This window comes from Gymnodraco acuticeps, unplaced genomic scaffold (assembly GCF_902827175.1).
Source record: "Gymnodraco acuticeps unplaced genomic scaffold, fGymAcu1.1, whole genome shotgun sequence".
Taxonomy (NCBI): Eukaryota; Metazoa; Chordata; class Actinopteri; order Perciformes; family Bathydraconidae; genus Gymnodraco; species Gymnodraco acuticeps.
Genome location: NW_022991911.1, coordinates 23,394 through 44,500, shown reverse-complemented (window position 1 = coordinate 44,500; position 21,107 = coordinate 23,394). Strand labels below are relative to the sequence as shown.

Below are 21,107 nucleotides of genomic sequence, written 5' to 3'. Positions count from 1 at the left end.
CTCCAAAAAACTGAACCGTTTCAAAAAAGATATCATTTGGAAACGGCAACCCTGATGCCAGGCTGATGTGAGAGGTCTGTATGAACATGACAGACATAAATCAGTCAGATGTACCTGATAAATAAAACACGTTTATTTACACAAATATTTCCAAATTCTAGTCTTCTACATAGGGACATACAAATATATACAGTGATGTAGGGACTCAAACCGCTCCATTCTCAGGTCAATGTACACATGTTCGGATTTATTTGCATTTACAGGTTTTGAAATGAGAAAAAAAAATGCTTATGTACAGCAGGGTCTAAAACGTACAGATCTGGCACTAAAACACTAGGAACACTTCAAGTGCTATTCAACTCCAATAACTCTCTTTACATGTCGATGAAAGCCAGTAAACGCTCTGAGTCCTGTCACTACATAACACAGGTGACCTTTCCTCAACACTAACCGCACTTCAGTCACCTGCAGAGGATTATTGGATCATGTTGTCATTCTATTTACTAGAACCCACATTTCAGTGTCTCCATGAGGAGCTCCCACACAACTAGGTTTGGCCAGTCTCTCCTTCCAACCAACTGAGTAAACTTTGGTTATGTCTTGAAGTAATTCAAGGAACTGGAAAGCAGCACATTTGAGAAACCATTTATTTGAGAACCTGAATGAACTTTACCTGGCTCCTTAAAAGACCCTAGTACAAAACTAGAGCCGATCAAACCACTTGATGGTGATAAACCTTAACCAGCTATACAAAACTAATTATTAACAGATGACTTGACGGAGAGTCGCATATCAAAAGAAGACTTGTGATCTGGTTTGGTAAGAAAGGCAAGACAAAACTACTCAGGCAGATAAAGTGTCATTGTGTTCACAAACACCTAGAGCACTGAACAGCACCAAAAACGTCCAAAATGCTGTGACCTGGAGGGCGGTACACTCATCGGGAGAGGATTACAGCGCATCAGGTCTTGTTCTGTTGCTGACGCTGCAGCAGTAAACTATACAGGATGTGCTCCTTTTGGTCCTGATAGCCAACACGTCTTTGCCTTCTGATGCAGTACTTATTGACCACTTCCTTCACAATCCAAACTAAATCACACAGGAGTCAGCTGAGCATGACAGCGCTCTCAGACTCAGCACACACAAACACACCCCTTTGTATTTACTACGGCTTGTGGGAAAATCAAAGGAATACCTGTATATTTCAATTACACAGAACATTCATTTCAGATGTCAGGGTAACAAGTTCAGGAGGGGAACGAAAAAACATCGTTCTTTTCTGAGGCGACGGCGTCCTGCAGCTGGGAGGTTGGTGAGCGTGGTCACAGTCACGTTGGATGTGGGGGGGTGGGGCTGGCCGAGTGGCACCTGTCGGGTTCCCCCCCAGCCGTGGTGGTGGAGGACTTGGGAGAGCCGAAGGGAGGGTTGTTTTGGGTGAGATGTCACTGCGGGGCCGCGGCGGGCACCGGGGGGCTCAGGACGGTGGTGGCAGCAGAGCTCACCGGGGAGCCGGTGAGGGGACCCAGGGCAGTGGAGACTGGCAAGGCAGAGATACCTGAGGGAAGAGAGGGGGCCACAAGGGGGGTTAGATACTTAACTGTGTATTCCGTCACGTGGGCAGAGAGGGTGGGTTGGACTACCCTATCAAAAGAAAATGAACCAAAACCCACACTTAGGATGAGCAGGTGCCACGTGTGGCGCCGAGTGGGTTTGTACGGGACAATGAGGGACATGTTACTGCGATGATGTATTTTAGATTTCAATATCATGTCCATCTAGTTCTTCAAAAATAAAAATGTCTATTGAAACTATTAGCCTATAAATATGAATGACAACGCTTTACTACAGCTGATTTGTTTGCACAAACTATGTAACTTTATACGTATCTCTCACCACCACAGACTCTCAGAACAACGCCTAATCTGTTTCAGAAACTGCAGCTGGGCCCCTATTCAGGCATCTATTACTAATGTGTTCGCTAATACTAATGAAACATTCTAATCACACCTTTAACCTGTTAAGCCCCAAGCCTGTTTTTCAGGTTTCAGGCTTGAAAATGACCATATCTTCACTTCTAAAAGGGTTAAATTAATAATATTTTTTCTCAAAGTAATGATAAACCTGTGAGTTGGATGTAGAAAAGTCAGAATCAATATAGATGTTTCTATTTTAAAGTAAATTCAGATTGAACATAGTAAAAAATATATAAATTATAGTGTCCGTCCAAAAAATATGTTGTACTTATAGTGAAAACTAACCTTGGATGATGGGTTAGTAGACTAAAAGCTTTAGGAATCCAAAGTACAACATATAATAATTACCCTGTATCAAGATTGATGCAAAACAAGTGATATTTGACCTTTTTAAGACAGATTTAGCAAAAAAAACTCTTCTGGGGCCATTTGGGTGGATTTTCCTTATTTCTGGCCCCCCTTGCTCGATTTTGACATGTGACATCTCTTCCTGACCGTTAGAGCCAATAGAATCCAAGGGAAATCGTCCCGCACACACCATGGATGTATAATAAGAACTGGATACAGCGTGAGAGGCGGGGCCTCATTCATTCCTATGAGAGTTGCTCATTAGCACGATGATAAAATGGCCCAACTTTTGAGAGAGTGAAACGTCACAGATTACCCAGCATGCCTGAGAAGTACCCGTATATGCGCTCATAGCGCATGCGCAACTTTAACCAAAATGCTCGTTCACATCAAGCACGTCAATTTGCGTACACGTAACAGCACCGCGTGTTCATGACAGCATGGTAATGGATTGTTATTATGATGGATTTGATATGAACGAGGCGGCAGTTAGCAGCTAGCGGCTAGCTAGTCATTATGCTAATGTAGACAATCGTTATGTACTTATATTACGCTGTAACAGGATCTAGTGATATCCAACAGAGCTTCATTTAGCATGAAAGAATGATTGCACTATATATATATATATATATATATATATATATATATATATATATAAATAATAATAAGTAATATTAACTTTATTTAATACAACATTTACGGTACAAGATTTAATCATACAGCCCATGTAGTATGAAAATGAATTACAGCACACATGTGCAATATATCCATTATTACAGCTCCGTGGGATGGCAGTAAGACGATATGGGTCCGTTCTTATTGTGCATCCATGGGTAAAGATAAACGCAACTCACATTGGTTTTTCAAACAGCATCTCTGTAAACTACGTGTATTGTATTCAACTAAATTTCACTCTCTGCCTTTAACGGCTTGTTGTAGCTCCAATAGCTCCAGCCCCCACCCTTCCTGTGAGCACAGTGTGCTCTGATTGGTCGGGACACGTAACATGAACATGCCGGGCGGCGCGGTCCCGTGGGTTAGATGCGCGTTCATAATGCAGAGGGAAATAACTCTCAGAATAACGTTATTAGCACATTATTACAACTTGAGGAACGAACTGGATAGTTTATTTAGTTTAAAAAAAATTATCCAACGATTTACAGACCACTCTTTCCCCATGTAAGTCAATGGGAAAAAGTGTTTCCGGGCCTGGCAACCAAACGGAAGTGTAGTATCGCCGTCTGGCCAGCACGAATATTTTCATCTGAGTCCGGCGCAATTCCTGGGGGCTTGGCACACACTCATGTAAAAAAAAGTTGCGTCTTAGCGCATGCAAGCTTGCAGCAGAGGGGAGAAATATCCCTGCTCTGATATCTGGAAACGGAAAAGCAGTTTTATTGCTTATGGATTATCAGAACATTTCAAAGGGGACACAGACACGTTGGATTAACCTATGGATTAACTACACCATCGTTTTTATCGTTTTAATGCCATTGAAGACCAGTTTTGAACAGACAAAGACCAAGGTAAGCCATGTTAGCGTTTTTGGCTACCTAGCGCCACATGTTTTGATGTACATTTTTGTAGATAACGTCGCGAGTTTGTATCTTTCAGTGTTGAGGTGGGCACCGTTAGATTCTGTGTCTCCTTACGATCATAAACGATGTGTTGGATGTACAGCTAGGATAAGTAATAAGGGAGCTAGGAGTGATTTTCAGTGAAGTAATAGGTTAGCATTTTTCGCTCTGGGCTAATTCAGAATTGTTAGCATTGTGTGTTTTTTTTGGGGGGAAAAATGAAAAAGATCAGTTAAATTAGTTTTTTCCCGTTATATGGATATAAAATATTCATAGTTTATTAAATATTAAGGTTCCTTAGACGTTGTTTCCTGCAAATGACGCGATTTCGGCACCGGAACCGGGTCCGTGGGGCTTAAGAGGTTAAGATGCACACATTTTCAAAAGCTATTTTATTTATAAATGCAGCCCAAGAGGAACATTACACATATCTACAGTATTTACTGTATATCTGTAGAGTTCAATGTTAATAGACAATAAATATTGTTGTTTATGAATTGTACTTTCTTTATTTGATTGGCAGTTAGTTGTTGATTACATTACGTGGAAACGCAACCAAAAACGGGCCCCGCACGGCTCGGCACGCTTAAAGCAAGCTACCCGCTGCAGTGGAAACGCGCCATTATATACCTCTAGAATCTGTGGAATCTCAGCTTTAATCTGATATCTTGCAGATCCGATAAGTAATAAAGTATTTCTACCGTGAGTTGTGTGCTAAGTGCGTTAGCATTTTTTTGCTGTTTTGTTGAGTTTCTTCCCGATAGGTGGGTATGACACATTCATAGTTTATTAAATGTTAATAAGCCCTCAGACGCTGTATCTTGCAAGATGTTGCGTCATGCCCCCGCCAGTGGGGGCATGGGGCTTAACAGGTTAAAAAGTATTTGTAGTTTTGCTCCAATAACAAACACTTGCTATACTTTGTTAAACTCTAATCCAAGATCTCAGTAAATTGGTAGAGGTAAGTATTGACATGTTTACAACATGAGGAACAATCTTATTTCAGCAATAGAAACACATTTGTGTGTGTGTGTGTGTGTGTGTGTGTGTGTGTGTGTGTGTGTGTGTGTGTGTGTGTGTGTGTGTGTGTGTGTGTGTGCGCACTCACCAGTGATCATGCTGGATGAGCTAACAGCTGTGTTCCCACTGGCCAGGTTGGCTGACGAGGCCCCACGAGACTGATCCTTCACAATGGGGACTGCAGGAACAACAGAAATAAAGAAATCACTTATTTTGTCATTACTGTTACTGATTGTTTTTTCATTTTTATGAACACCCACAGAAGTAGGGGTGGTCCATGGCCTCACGGGCCGTCAGCCGGGCCTGGTGGTCGTAGCGCAGCAGCTTGTCCAGGAAGTCCAGAGCCTCAGGGCTGACCAGGTGCTGGTTCTCACTGTGGACAAAGCGCTCCCATCGCTTACGAGAATGCCTGAAGGAAAAAGCAGGGATGAACCCAACTGTTACTTTATAATTTGGACTTGCTCAAAATGTGTAAATATGGAGTTAACATAGGGGTTGATGGAAAGAAAGCAATAGGTTGTCCAAGACACCGTCCTGAGTCAGCAGTAACAGCCCTTACCTCCCCAGAATGTCGTTGAATCGCGGTTCCAGCTCAATGTTGTACTTGTCGATGTAGTCGTACAGGTCTTCAGTCCCCAGAACCTTGGCTATTCTCACCAACTACAGGAGCCCAAACAAGGATACATCAGTCTGTCAGCTCTGTATGAGACTATGTAACCCTCAAGCACAATAATCTACATTGACCCCAGTCGGCGACTGAAAATATTGAGTTCATGGAAAAATTGCACGGTTCATATATTGCTGTAGCCGTCTATTAAATACATTTGTTTGTGGCTTTACAGAAATGGGGGAATTGCTCTGCATGCATTCATCACACAGACAGAAGTGCTTCTTCCAGCTTAAATTGACTAGATTAAGAGGTTTCATTTCATTGAACAAGTTCAACTGAAAAATATTAAGTAAGTGAGCCACAAGTAAAGAAGATAAAAAAAAGTGCATACAGCGACATGTACACCGGAATGAAAGCAAGAGGTTTCACAGCTGAGCACTATGGCCCAGTGATTAGCGGGTACAGATTTTTGTTTGTTTTCTTAAATCAAATGTTGCCCCATCAGCCAACCCCGCTTTGTGTTTACCTGGTCATAGTTGTCATGGCCATGGAAGAAGGGCTCCTTCCTGAAGATCATGCTAGCCAACATACAACCCAAGCTCCACATAGCCAGACGGGAGTGCAGACAGCTGAAAACCACACAAGGACAGGTATGAGACCGCTGACACACACACCACACACACACACACACACACACACCACACACACACACACACACACACACACACCACAACACACACACACACACACACACACACACACACACACACACACACACACACACAACACACACACACACACACACCCACACACACACACACACACACACACAACACACCCACACACACACACAACACACACCCACACACACACACACACACACACCACACACACACACACACACACACACACACACACCACACAACAACACACACACACACAACACACACACACACAACACACCACCGGGTTCGTCTGCACCGCGTTACGGCCGCGCACAGCGATCGCGGACACTCTAGTCAATGCGTGTGTTTCCAACAGACGCGCCGCGTTGCGGCTCAGAAGCGTCTCGGCACTGGGCTCCGCTAAAAATAGGATGCAAGTCTATTTTTTACACGAGACGCGAGGCGTTGCATAGCGCCGGGCAGGAAGTGGAACGGTCAGAGCAGGGGTAGACATTAAGGGTAAAAAGCCACTGGCCCTCCGGGCCGGTGGAATTGTATTGTCACTGGCCCCACCATTGTACCCACTGGCCCGGAGCATTCGTCCAAAAAAAAAAATCGACTAATAATGAAGAACATTAACACATTTGTTGCAATAGTAATTTATGCACCAACTACATTACTACTTGTACTACAACATTTGAACAATCAGTTCTTCCTCCTTTTCCTCAATTGTTCATATTTGGTTTATTAAAATAATGATATTGTGGTCATTGTTAAAAAATGTCTGCTATTATTATGAGTATTATTATTTGTATAATGCACTTTCTGCCTTCCTGTCATCAGGAGTTAGACATATGGCTATGTAATTGATTTGATTAGATCCTTCATTATCCTAAACTGCTGGGACATTTCCCTATAGCCAATACCTTTATATTGTCTACTCTTCACTTACTTGTCAGCATAGGTCGGCATTGATGTACAGAGCCGACAGAAGACCTTGTTTATATTGGCATCATATTGAGAGGTGCAGCCAGTGACGCGTCCTAAAACCAGGAAGTAAGCGGCTGGTTCCCTCGACAAAAAGCAATGGGATTTCTCCACAGGGTTTTGGAAAATAGCTGGAAATAAGGTCTGTGGAAAACAAACCTGTTTGATAAATGCACGTTTTGTTCAGCTGGATAATCTCCACATGTCTACCCTACTTTTATAATGTTCGAATCATAAATCTAATCGATAGATTATAAAAAGGGTTTTAGGATGCGTCACTGCACCACTAGAACCATCGATCAAGCTGGCTGAAACTTTCTCTCCCTCTTCTTCTCATGCCCCTGTCACTCTCCTTTAACTCCTCCGGTGACTTTCTTTTATTTGAAGATAGTTTTTTGCCCGGCTACTGCTGGTATTAAAAACATTTTGGCGAATGGTTAGGTGGCGCGATAGTCTGTAGTGAAGGAGCGCGCTCCCGCTCACGGGAGCCTGCTCGCGCTGTGCTCCGCAGCAAACAGCTGTTTGCTTTTCACCCAACAACGACAAGCGCCTCACGAAATGCTATGTTGTAGCGTTAATAAACGAAACAATTGAACAAAATTGCTAGTCAAAATACCAATACCACAGGAAACCATTTTTTTTAAACAATATTTTTGTGGCCCGAGCGGGCAAGTGGAAAGTACGTTATGCTGGCCCGGGGTGTCTAAATAGTGCTTCCGGGCCAGCGGGCCATTTATAATGTCGAGCCCTGCAGAGCATCCAGTCAATCCCCCAAATAAACTAATTTACAGACCCTATCCCTCCGTAGTCTTTGAAGTAGGAGGAGAAATGCCAGCGTTCTCCTCCGGTTTACAGGCACTGTGTAAATTATATAAATAATTATGATGATGAATGCATTTTTTTACCACTAAAATACAGCAACGCATCTTTTCATTTATAACTGGACTATTACAATTATTATTAACTTTGTCTGTACAATGTAGCCTGTCCAGGAAATATGCCCAAATCAACCAAAACTGCGAGCCGGCACGCAAGACGGTCCGCTTCTGAAACGCGCCCGGTGGGGTTTGGCGCTGGAGGAGGTCGGCACAAAACCGGGGCGCAGCCGGACCCGGTACGTGTGTGTAGATATAAAATATCAAAAAATGCAAGGTCAGTAGGTTTGGAGAAAAACACTGAAAAGTGAAGAGCAATGTCTCAGATTACATGTGTAACAGATAATTAAGACACCGCTTGGATACCTACAGATGTAAATGATATGTAATGTAACCATGTCAGCTCAAACTAAAGTGTGCCCGCCCCCCATGTACCTGATAGTCCACCAGGAGCTCGGGGCCTTTAAAGTAGCGGGAGGCCACTCGGACGTTGTACTCCTGTCCTGGGTGGTAAAACTCGGCCAGCCCCCAGTCGATAAGGCGCAACTATAGACAGATATGAAGCAGTTAGTTGTTGTCCAATGCAAGATACAAAAAAAATGGACATTTAATTATTTCTCATGCATTACTTAAAGTGGACCTATCATGCTATGTTTGAAACATATATTGTAGGGCCATACCTATATAAAACATGTCTGTGAAGGTTTTTTTTTCAAAATACCAAACAGATCCTGTATTTTAGCCATGCCTCATTTCGCTCTTTGTTCTTTTCCAGCCCTGTTTTTGCAAGGGCTGATTCTGCTTTTGTGGCAGACTACAGCACCACCTACAGGCCTGGCATATATGTACTACAGCGTCTCCAGCGCTTTCCAGCGGTCTCTCATTCCCCTGATAGGTGGAGAGTTGCCCATATAGGCGGAGCACCCCTTTTCTGACGTCAGAAAAATTCAAATAATAATCAGCTCCGTTGCAGCCCCGTTTTTAGAGATTTGGGTATGGAGGAAAAGAGAGAGGGTTGTGTTTCTGACACTTGGTGAGTTCCCTGACACACCGGGGACACATATTCATGTATAAAAGACGTACAAAAGTGCATTTTGCATGATAGGTCCCCTTTAAAACAATGAGTGCAACTAGTCAATGGGGGAAAAAAAGAAAACATAGACAAAAAGCTTCAGGACAAAAATAATCATCATCTTTTAGAGCAGTGCAGAGATTACATATTGTGTAGGCCTACCCAGAAATTAGCATCACATTGGCTCCCTCAATTAAAGGCAATGGGACTTTTGGTTTGGATTGAGGCAGAAAATGAGATATGTTGCCAGAAACGTTTATGATATTCTCCACATATTTTTGAAGTGCAAATCCAATCACCAAAAGTAAAAATGTCCGGCCATCAACACACAAAATCACATGACTTCACATAGCCACCTATAAGCTAAAGGTGTTCAGCGTGACGACATTAAGTCACTTATTAGCAACCGCTGTTTTATGACACATAGCAGCTTTAGACATTGTGTGGTAGGGTTTTGGGTTTAAAACAAAACATGATCATTTCAGCTTATGTTAACCAAAGACCTAATTTCAGGCTTCTAACCAAAAACATGTTCAAAAAAACCGGTCACTTTTAGATGAGGGAACCAGAAGTGTTAAAATGTTAAGTCTAGGTTTTAGGACTCATTCCTGAATCACTCTTTTGCTAAGGTAAGAGAGACATTGTTTGACTTCATCACTTACCTTGCGGTGTTCATGATCAATCATCACGTTATGTGGCTTCACGTCTCTATGCATGATTCCCATGCTGTGGCAGTAGTCTAGGGCCTACAGACAAACAAACTCTGTTATTCGTTGGTCACAGGTTTCATTAGAAAGATTCCAAGAAGATGATGCCTACAAGACAAAACCCACAATCTTGATTGCCTTAACAATGGATTGTTTCTGCCAAAATACCCAAGCTTGTACAAACCCCCAGAATAACAATGACAAACAGTCTTGATTAAGGACTTAATGCTTCACATCCTCCGGACATTTAGAGGTTAAAGATGATGAGCACAAAGATGGCTGAAACATTACTCACCTTTAGGATCTCGTACATGTAGAACCGAATGTCATAGTCTGCCAGAGTCTGGTACAGTTGCTGGAGACCAAAACAATGTTATTAGTAATGTCTTAAACACACAGCAAACGTTCATGTGACTGTCATACATAGGGATGGGTACCGAGCCCCGGTATTAAACGGGCCCCAGGGCTGAATTATTAAAGTACCGTTAAGCTCCGACGTTATCGGTCTTTTTATCGGTACTGGAGACATGTAACAAATATGTCATGTATTATTGCTACACAAACATTACATTGCAGTTTTAGTGTCGCCAACTCCGTTTCTAATACGCAAAAAGACTGCAAAATGCGTCTATGATTATTTTTTGTATTTTCGATCTTTCCGATCCAGACGAGAGATCTCTCTCTCCCGTCTGTGTGCGAGGAGGCGGGGCAGTTTACACACACGCAGCTGCTACATGCAGCAACACACACACACGGAGGAGATGGCGGAGAGAACGCGCTCCGAGGTGTGGTTAAACTTTACCCGTCTCGATGTGGACAATCCTCGTTACCAAAAGCACAATAAGAGTTTAGCATGTGAGGGCGGTAACACGAGCAATTTGTCTAAACATTTATCAAAAGTGCTCCACATTCACACGGAGGAATGCACCGGGTTCCACTGTCTTTCTAGCAGCTCTGTAGCCCCATCCACGAGTAACGTTTCCACGTCAGGTGTTATGTATGCTAGCAGCACCACACGGAGTTAACTCCATGATACAAACATGGGTTAATGATTACAGGTAACTGAGTTATTTAGTTTGTTAAAGTTTCAGCTATTCTGTTTACAGTTCTGTCACCAGATTATTTAATACGATTTGTTAAAACGTTGTTGTTTCTTTTGAGGTGAAATATTATTTATTTAATTTAAAGGTGGGGTAGGTAAGTTTCAGAAACCGGCTCGAGATACACTTTTTGTTATATTCCATGGAATGCTCTTAACATCCCGATAGCAATGAATATCTGAAGTGCTTTGACAACAAATCCATAAAAAAACGTCATCTGTGGAAGCCGTGGTACTGTAAAAAGCACGACCAATCCGTTTAGCCGGGTAGGATTGCCGCCCTGTCTGTCAGCCTTCCATCTCGTGCACGCACAAATGTATCTCGTGCCCTCATTGGGCGTGTCGTCATTGGGCGTGCATTGCAGCAGTACTTCAATGACTCGCCAGCAACAGGCGGCCACTTTCAGCAGTCTGCTGACGTCATGTGCGCGTTCATGTGTGTTGGAGGAGGTGCTCTGTTAGGAAGTCTGAAGGAAGGGGCGGATTCTTTTCGGCTGTGTACTTTCAAATGTTAGTGCACCCGAGCCGGTTTCTGAAACTTACCTACCCCACCTTTAAATAAAAAAGCAATGCTAATTTTGTTCACAATTTGTTAGTTAGTTTACCAAATTTGTTTCTCTCCAAAAGAACCGATAAGAGTACCGTTAAAGGACCGGACCGATAAGCGGTATCGATAAAAGTAGTAGTACCGTTAAAACCTTAACGATACCCATCCCTAGTCATACATGACTCACAGGCAGCTGTGGAAGTGTACCAGTTATTGAGGATAGAACCAGAAGATGGTGGACTTTCTGGCACCGAAGACATAGAACTGGACTTTCATATTCCTCCATCACAAACACACACGTGTACAGAAAAACTATGAGCATGCCAAGAAAGGAGGTGTCCACATTTGAGAGCATAAAGGGAAGGTTTAGCTCTTACCTTGAAGTCTGTGTTGTTAACATGCTCAAATACCAAGGCGGGCGTCCGGGACTGAAATAAACATTTAAATATCAATATTTGTCTTTTTAATGCGTTGCAGTCTTAGCCAACCATTTCTACAATTGATTACATATTTCTATTGGACATAAAACACTGTATTAGCTATTGTTCTAATGCAAACCTAAACTAACCAGGAAGCCACAATGTGAGCAACACTATGACCAAGTCTCCAAATGTACATTTATATTCTGTACACGAGTATGCAAGGAAACTTAGCCAGCATGTGGACGGTCAACATCCCACCACTGTCACTGGCCAATCCAAACAAATCTATTGTTGGGTTGATGCAAGTGCTTATGTAAGTGTTTAGTTTGTTTATTTAACACGCTAATATCATTAGTGACACTAGAATCAAAAATACAGTCTGTTGACCATAACCACATGTGTTGCTTAAAGTATGAACTAGAGCTGCGATCAACCAATCCACTTTCACTATGTATTGATGGTTTTATTTTCTATTAACCAGCCTCTTAAGTTGCCAGAGTCCACGTGATGTCCCCAAACTGCTTTGTCTGTCTAAGCTGCAGATTACATTACATTTAGCTGACACTTTTATCCAAAGCGACTTACAATAAGTGATTTCGACCAAGAAGATACAACCTTGAAGAAAACAGAATCATATAAGTACATCAGGTTTCATAGAGCCAAACTATTTTAAGTGCTACTCAACTGGCTTTAGATAAGCCAGTCCTTTGTTAGTATATGAGTGCTTAGTTTACATTGAAAAGGTAAATACAAATAAAGAAAAGTGTATTTATTTTCCAGTAATGATAACAGAAAGGGGTACCAGGTGAAGGAAGAACTATCAGGACAGTCAGTTAATCAACATGTTTTAGCACTATTTTAAATTGTCTGAGAAAGGTTGCTTCCTCAACTGTGGATTAGGGTGGTCCTTAACATTGAAAGTCGGAAAATCTAGACTCCAACCCCCAGATTTCATTCTATAAAAAGGCCCGGACACACCAAGCCGATTTTGGCCGTCGGTGGGCGTCAGGCCGACGATGAGCGTCGACACGCACTATTCAGATTGGTGTGTCCCGCACCGTCATGAGCTCCTCGCTGTAGAGTGAAAATGGAACGCACACGCTATTTGTTGTTTGTTTATATCACGCAGTCTGTTCTTCTTCTCTCGGTTATCACGCAGTCTGTCTTCCAGTTGTTGCCTCTTTTGAATGACGAATACAAACTACCGCCGCCTGCTGGTAAGGAGAGTTATTGCCACTCACGCATGCGCAGTTCGTACGTGCTTCTTGGCCGTCGGCTGAAGTCTTTGCGGTATGTTCCAGTGTGACACATGGCCGAGACGCAGGAGACGTGAGGCGACACAACAGTCGGGGTCCGTCTGTGCCAGTTCTTTGGTGTCAGCTTGGTGTGTCCGGGCCTTTAGTCAAGAAAACTCTCCTGGTGAATTTTTTTCCTCAATCTGACAACATGTACCCCTCCCTCATCAACCTTGAAGTTTCGCCTCAGTTGCAGCACCGTGCTGCTGGTGTGGCAGCCCAGGTTGATGAGGGAGGGGTACATGTTGTCAGATTCAGGAAAAAAAAAATTCACCAGGAGAGTTTTCTTGACTATCATAACGAATTCCGGTGGTTGGAGCTTCAAATAAATGAATTTGAAAATGTTCATGGCACTAATGACCACCCTACTGTGGATACGTTTTCATAATCTGGAAATCAGTCTTTTGACTTTACAATTAAATCCCAGAATTAATTTAGAAAAAAGGCATAGTCTTCAACAAGTTCAACTTCATATCCTCGCCAGGCCAGTCCCAAAGACTACAAGAACATTTATACATTACAGTAATAAACAAAATGAAGCTGAAACAAGAAAATGTAATGCCTGTTATATCAAATTAGTAAATAGCTTTTCTGTTAATTGAGTTATTGTGTCGACTCTGGGCACAATGAATTGAGGGAGATACATTAGCCCATAGTTTCACTGCAGTTTCATTGTAAAGAATACAATATGCTATGGGGCACAGGTGTTCTTTTCCTATTTCCACCTCTGCATTTCTCCTTATCTTTATTTCAATAATCCATTCAAACGTCGGTCATCAGTAAAGGATGAGGATGTTATCATCCCCTGAGGTCTGACCGTTGTTTTTGAAATGCGACAGTTGTTTTTTATCTGTCATCTATCTAAATTTGACTAATCCTTGCGCTACATGAAACGCAAACTGTAAAGCACAAAAGGCACTTTAAGTTGCTACATTATTTGACTTCCCCTGCTTTGTTCCTGAGACTTGTTAACTATAAAAGGAATAATAAACCTTTGAGCATCCTCCAACTTTGAAAGAAATCCGTTGTCCCTCTAAAGGTGACATGCTTTGCTTAATCAACATAAGGCTAATATATGATAATTGTCAGGGGTGCACATAACTTTTTTGCCCTGGTTCTCAAAGGAGCACCTGGAGATGTTGCTTGGTGCTCATCCTTAAAGTGAAATAAACCGTAACTTTTGAGGGGGTCTTGACTTTATTTGCCAGACACACGGCACTGAACACACATGCAGAGGTGAACACAGAACACACATGCAGAGGTGAACACAGAACACACATGCAGAGGTGAACACAGAACACACATGCAGAGGTGAACACAGAACACACGTGCAGAGGTGAACACAGAACACACATGCAGAGGTGAACACAGAACACACATGCAGAGGTGAACACAGCACACACATGCAGAGGTGAACACAGAACACACATGCAGAGGTGAACACAGAACACACATGCAGAGGTGAACACAGAACACACATGCAGAGGTGAACACAGAACATGCAGAGGTGAACACAGAACACACATGCAGAGGTGAACACAGAACACACATGCAGAGGTGAACACAGAACACACATGCAGAGGTGAACACAGAACACACATGCAGAGGTGAACACAGCACACACATGCAGAGGTGAACACAAGACAACATTAGCACGACCAGTAATCCTACAAGCTGTCATCACTACCCTCCTGACTGTTCTCCTCACTGTCTTCCTCTCTGTCAGACATGGTAACTGATGATGTAGGCCTACTACTTCCTCTCTGGTTGAGTCTGTGATTAGCTGCTTGCATCCACAAGTCAACAGCTGGGTTTGGGTCCAAAGTCTCTGTTGTCATCTTAGAAAAGTGGATGTAATCAAATAAGTATGTGAACATAACCAATAACAAATTAATGTAACTTATTTGATTTGTGTTGTTCATTCATATCTTATTTTACCTTAACATTTATTTATGCATTTTTTTTTATCTCTCCAGTTTTAAAGGATATGTTTGGTTACTGTCCTATAGTATACATTGGAATGATTTAAAACCTGTTTATCCCAATAATTATAAAGGAGTGCCTTGGAAATATGTGTTTACATAAATTGTGACCAAACCGTTTGAACTTAGACTCAGAGTCCTTTACCTCACTGAGCTGTAGTATCAGCCTCTCAGTCTGACTGGAGAGGACTCTCCCTCCACATTATTGTAGAAACATCTTCTTCTAATATCCGTTAGAGCAGCTAGCACCAGATTCTAATAACAACAGCGCTGGTACCGGTGCACCCTCCCTCGCATTTTGGCTGTGAGCTGCGGGCGCCAGATAAGCCAACATCCCCAATTTTCATCACTTACAGCGCCCATCGTACAGGGCAAATGAAAAGTGTAACCGGGGTGAAAAGGTGTTACATTTACTTAATTATGAATGTTGTTACATCAAGGCTGAAAATTAGGATGAGCCCCAACGGTCAAAATGTTTGTTTCCCTCCCAGAACTGCCAGCGCAGCGCTTCCACAGATCTGGCGCCCTAGGCGAACATCTAGCCAGTGCTACGGGCCGGCCCTGAGTTCATATCATGGTTCATATGCAACTCCCAAATATCTTTCTCTCTCTCTCTTCTCTCTCTCTCTCTCTTCTCTCTCTCCTCTATTTTCTCTTCTCCCTTCTCTCTCAATGTTGGTACGCAAATGCGCTTTGTTTCAAATTACCCGGTGCTCTTTTTTTGGCGGAGGTGCGCATGCGCACCTGCGCACCAGTTATGTGCAGCCCTGATAATTGTAACGTATGTGATGATCAAACTATCATTGGTTGTACTGAGGTTAATAGATTTTGATGGCGTTTCATAGTTGTTTTAGGTTAAAGTGAATACAATAGTCTCATTTTTGCAGTGTGAAAGACCTGTGAACTCCTGCATCTTATAAAGCAATATACTAACAGTACATTATTTGGGGAGAGTCGTGACACAACATAGGAAGGGTGTTAAACTGCTTAGACACATTCATCTAACTTACAGCCAGAGCTGGCTCAGTACTTACAGACACATACTTCCCAAGCAAAAGGGTTAACCTTGCACAGGTGGCGGGCTCGCCTCGCTATTGGTACAGTGACGATATTTCAGAACCCCCAACATACACAACATAAGTTTGTTGAAAACAAACATATCAATTAAATATGGCCTTTGTTGCAGTTATGACCAAAGTGTGAAGTGTTACTTACTACAGGGTCTTTCACAATATCGATGAGGGAGATGATGTTAGGACCTCCACGTAGGTTCTCCAAAATCTTGATCTCACGCTTGATTTTCTTTTTCTTCACAGGCTAAAAGGGAAAAGAGGAGGCAGAGTTAGGCAGATTGAATTAAAGCATGTGATCATAAATCAGAGCTTCTTTCTGTAAGGATTTACCTTGAGTATCTTCACCACCACCTTCTCATTGTTGGTGATGTTGATTGCTTCAAAGACTTCGCTGTACTTGCCACGTCCGAGCTTACGCACCAATTGAAAGTCATCCTGATTCCTGTGAAGGAAAAAGAACAACCAACCATTAGCTGGATTGAAGAGTTGTCGAGCCGCATACTGCAAAGTTGTTTAATGTCTGCAAGGTGATTACCCCCATTCCACCACATGGGACTCATAGTCCCAGTACTCCCTTGGCCGGTGAGTGTTGACCTCAGTGTACACTCGGGCCCGGCTCGGCACGGGTCCTGACATGTCCGACAGCTTGGCAGAGATGGTCGGGAACTCTCACTGCAGCGGAAGACTGTTGGAGTACAGGGAGGATGGGTGGGAGGGAGGGAGGAAGAGGAGGGAAAGTAGGGGGTGAAGGGGTTGCTCCCTACAGGGCAAAGGGTTTGGGGGGGGCTTTGCCTGAGGACGGGGGAAGGGGCCACCAGGGGCACGGTGGGATAGCTGAAAACGAGGGTGAGAGAGGAAATGATGGATTAGAACATTTGAATGTTTCTATTTCACTGATAAAGGTGTCAGCAGTGTTTCAACAGAGAATCCACAAATAATAACACCAGTGCATGACGGCCATAAACACACAAACAATAAATCATTTCACTTGTCATCTGATTTTCTCTGCCCCTTTATTGGTGAAACAATTTGATGACAGCACAAGGAAAACACTGAGCTGGCTGATGATAGACAAGCTCAAGCTGATTGGAAGAGATAAACTAAAGTGGCAAAGTGACTTGGAGACAGTCAATGATTACTTTAGATCAGGGGTCGGCAACCATAGGCACGCGTGCCACCATTGGCACGCGGCACCGAAACCAGTGGCACACTAGGAATAAGTGGAATAAGTGTGCAAAATATTTATTTTCGGATCCTGAACGAGACCGCCGCCAGAGCGCGTCTCTCCGTTACCTGCAGAAGGAAGCCATGCACGCAACGCAGCACAACGCAGAAGGAAACAAAAAATGAAAGCAATCTAGACCGCAACAGAATTAAACAAGCTGTTTTTCCTGGCCAAGGACAGGTTCCATGAACACAACACGAGCGTAACATGTCATCACGTGGTGTAGTTTTTTTTGTTTTTTTTCCATGTCCCAAATAATGTTTTATGTTCCAACATTTTTTCTCACTTAATAAACTTCACTTCATATAAACTTTATTTTATTACATGTACAATGGAGTTCATTAGCTAATAAAACATATATATTGCTCAGATTTAGAAATATTAAACTGCTTAAATTCTCATGACTTACGTCAGCCGTCAATGTTTATGGTGTGCAGAGCAGCTTTTTATCCTTGCGCCAAATAATTGGCTGCCAATTCCCCCGTCATTGCTGCCTCAATGACGGGGAGGGTGAAAGGCTTTGTAAATAAAGTGAGACAGGAAAATCCCAATATACAGATAACCCACTGCATGTTACAGAGAAACCCTTGTCGCCAAAGCTATGCCACCAGACCTCACTGCAGTATTAGAACAAGCTGTGAAAATAGTGAACTACATCAAGTACCTTCCGCTGAAGTCTGAACGGTCTGAGAAACGTTTATGTTTGGATGTTAATTTGTGTGCCTTTTTTATAAATTTATGATTTATGATTTTGTCAATCACAGGGTATATGCAGGAATCCTGAAGTCAAATGTAAAACCTTTTAAGACCTTTTTTAAGACCCTTTCCATACATTTTAAGACCTCATCGCCACTTTGAGTTTGAACCGGTTACACACTTTACCTCACATTCACTATATGCAGTATTGATTGTCCCTCCTCCGTATCTTCCAACCATTTGGAACCACTTGCATTTCCCCATAACGATGTTGTTTAACAACCGGCGTAAACGGAACTTCACGCTATCAAGCAGTGAGCGCGCGATGTCCTGTTCAGATGACGTCAAACCCAACGGGATGCCATCAATAAACTACACAGAATCACACTACACACCTACGCAATGATTACATTCAGGCAGACTGTAGAATACAACCTCTTTGGACCATTTAGATACTTATTGGAAACAAGCTACAAAATGTAATACCTTGGGAAATGTGTTTTTACACAGGTAGGCCTACTATTTTCAGCCAAAACAAAAGAGCCGACTTAGTAGGCCTGTTTATAATATTGAATTCATCATAGGGTGTTGACGTTTTTAGTCTGGTTCTTGTTATAATGTGTGAACACATTATTGGTTATATAAAATCTTCCATTCAATTAAATACACCAATGTATGGTGTATTTATTGTTTTTAGTTTAAGCTCTGAAGTGGTTTTTAAATCTAAGAAAAGTTGGTGTGCCTTGGGGTCGAGAAATATTTTCAGGGGTGCCTTGGTAAAAAAAAAGAAGGTTGGGAACCACTGAGCTAGGGGGCTCCGCAGTATGCTGAGTTGATGTTCATGAGAAGGGTAGAAGGAGCATCAGTCCAACAGTCGGATGGTTGCAGCATACAGGCATTGTGCCAGGCGTTTGCTGTGAGGAGGAACTGGGCCTGAGGCTAGCCTTCACCTGGGTCATGCGCCTGGGTTGTGTCTTGAGCTGGACAATATGCCGATATTGAATCGGTATTGTGATTAGATATCATGTCAGATTTTGGATCCAATTTGCGCAATGTGTATCGTCCTATAGGTCGATTGCGTAGTAGCTACTATAACGTTACACATTTACAGTCAACTCAAACCTACCGTTAGCTAGTTATGTTTAGCAGTTTTTTATATTTCATCTATTGTCTTCTAATACAGCATTGGCTCATGTAGGTATTTTGCTAATGAATACGCCGGTAAAAGACAGATTTATGGCAGAGATGTATTTTTTCCTCAAGTGACAAACGAGAAGGTTTTACCCGTGATAGGTTAAGTTAATAAAGGAGTAGAATATATGGAATCATATTAAATAACTGCTTTAAAGACAAGCTCGTGTTACCTGAATGAATTCCTTTTCCGGATTCAATCCTCATTCGGCACTCATCTAATCATGCGAGCGTTAGAGAAACCATCGCTAGAGTCAATTAAATCTTAACTTTTACAAAAGCTCCCTCGGTCGTCTTGCATCGAGTGTCACAATGCTGAATGATTAATTTAGCCTTATTCAAACAGTTTGGCTAAGGTTAAATCAAACGTAATCGTTTCAGTTATTGATTCGGAATTATGCGACAGCCACAACGTTAAAGTTATGTCGACATTCGAACAACTGTAACGGTACATTCATACCTAACGTTGGGTGTGTGCCAATGTTTTCATACAGTGGTGAAACTATATTTATTTGACAGTGAATAACGTTACAGCAGGGCTACAACCGGCTGTGTTAGCTTTGCTGTGAGCAGAAGGTGTTGGCAACTTGTCGGCTCTAGGCGGGCCCAAGCTGCTAGCCGCTAACATTAGCATGGCTAACGTGCTCCCCTGCTAGCTTCCAGAGAGAACTGGAGTCTGCATTATCTACAGTAGAAGAACATGGAGTGGATATTTACCCCCTTGATCAATTCGATGACTGAAAGGCTTCCCAGTTAGCTGATGTTGTTTAAGCCAAAGGTCCTCGCCTCCCTCCGACTCCGGTGTGTCTGCAAGTGTGTGATTTCTGCTGTATCAGAGACAATATTGCTGACTGCCGCCGCCACCTACGTCCTCGAGTAATGCAACGGAGGCCGTGGAGGGACAAGCTACAGGAGGAGTAACTGTCAAAACAGCAGCAACTGTCATGTTTATTTTCAGAAACCCCCAACACACTTTTTAGGTCAAAGGTTGGAATATTCTTTAATAACCAGGTTAATCACAAACTGTTTCACATCCGAAGATCAGCCCAAAGGCCCAAAATAATAATTTAACAATTAGATAGATATATACAGTAGATAGGTAGATACTTTATTCATCCCAAATTGGGAAATTATTTTGTTACAGCAGCAATGTGTTCAGCCATTCAAATATTGAAAAGGTGGAAAACAGTAGAAAAGACATAAATCCCATAGAACACAAAATATAAAATATTCTGGATGATTTAGAATGTTATATAAAATACCAATATACTACAGCAACATAAATGTAGATATTCAGTATCCAATATTGTATTTATTGACTCTGTGAGATATATAAGAGGTGTATGAGTATTCTACAAAGCCTACTCCAACGGCACATCAGCAGGGCAGACATCTCAACCGGATGTTAAATACACTAACTTTATTCAAGTGTAGTTTTTAATTCAGGTATTATAAAATGGCTATAATTCATATGTTGTAGGTTACATCCTATGTGGATGAAAATACACATCAAAACTAAATGTTAAAGGTCCCATATCATGGCCATTTCTACTGATCATAATTCCATTGTTGAGGTCTACTAAAATATATGTATATTGTGCAATTTTCCAAACTCACATTGGATTCTCATACAGCATCTCTGTATTCACTCTCTGTCCTAAATGGCTTGTTGGAGCTCCTGCCCCCCCCCCTCCCTCCCAATGAGCCCAGTGTGCTCTGATTGGTCAGCTCGCCCACTCTGTC

The 21,107-nt window shown here is 42.3% G+C and overlaps 1 protein-coding gene and 1 non-coding gene across 2 annotated transcripts; both read right to left on the bottom strand.

The window, feature by feature from the left end:
- Positions 1–111: 111 nt before the first annotated feature.
- Positions 112–20,259, bottom strand: LOC117535610 (casein kinase II subunit alpha). Its single transcript, XM_034200135.1, has 13 exons — positions 20,082–20,259; positions 16,788–17,086; positions 16,583–16,694; positions 16,395–16,496; positions 11,858–11,908; positions 10,130–10,189; positions 9,790–9,873; positions 8,484–8,601; positions 6,055–6,149; positions 5,478–5,578; positions 5,179–5,327; positions 5,007–5,096; positions 112–1,555 (listed from the first exon to the last, which is right to left on the bottom strand). Exons 2-13 carry the CDS (start codon positions 16,886–16,888, stop codon positions 1,443–1,445), a joined length of 1,176 nt encoding a protein of 391 aa, XP_034056026.1. The 5' UTR covers positions 16,889–17,086; positions 20,082–20,259; the 3' UTR covers positions 112–1,442.
- On the bottom strand, positions 11,680–11,816 carry LOC117535613. The gene has a single exon (XR_004567440.1). It is a non-coding gene; the product is annotated as a small nucleolar RNA SNORA57 (small nucleolar RNA).
- Positions 20,260–21,107: the final 848 nt, after the last annotated feature.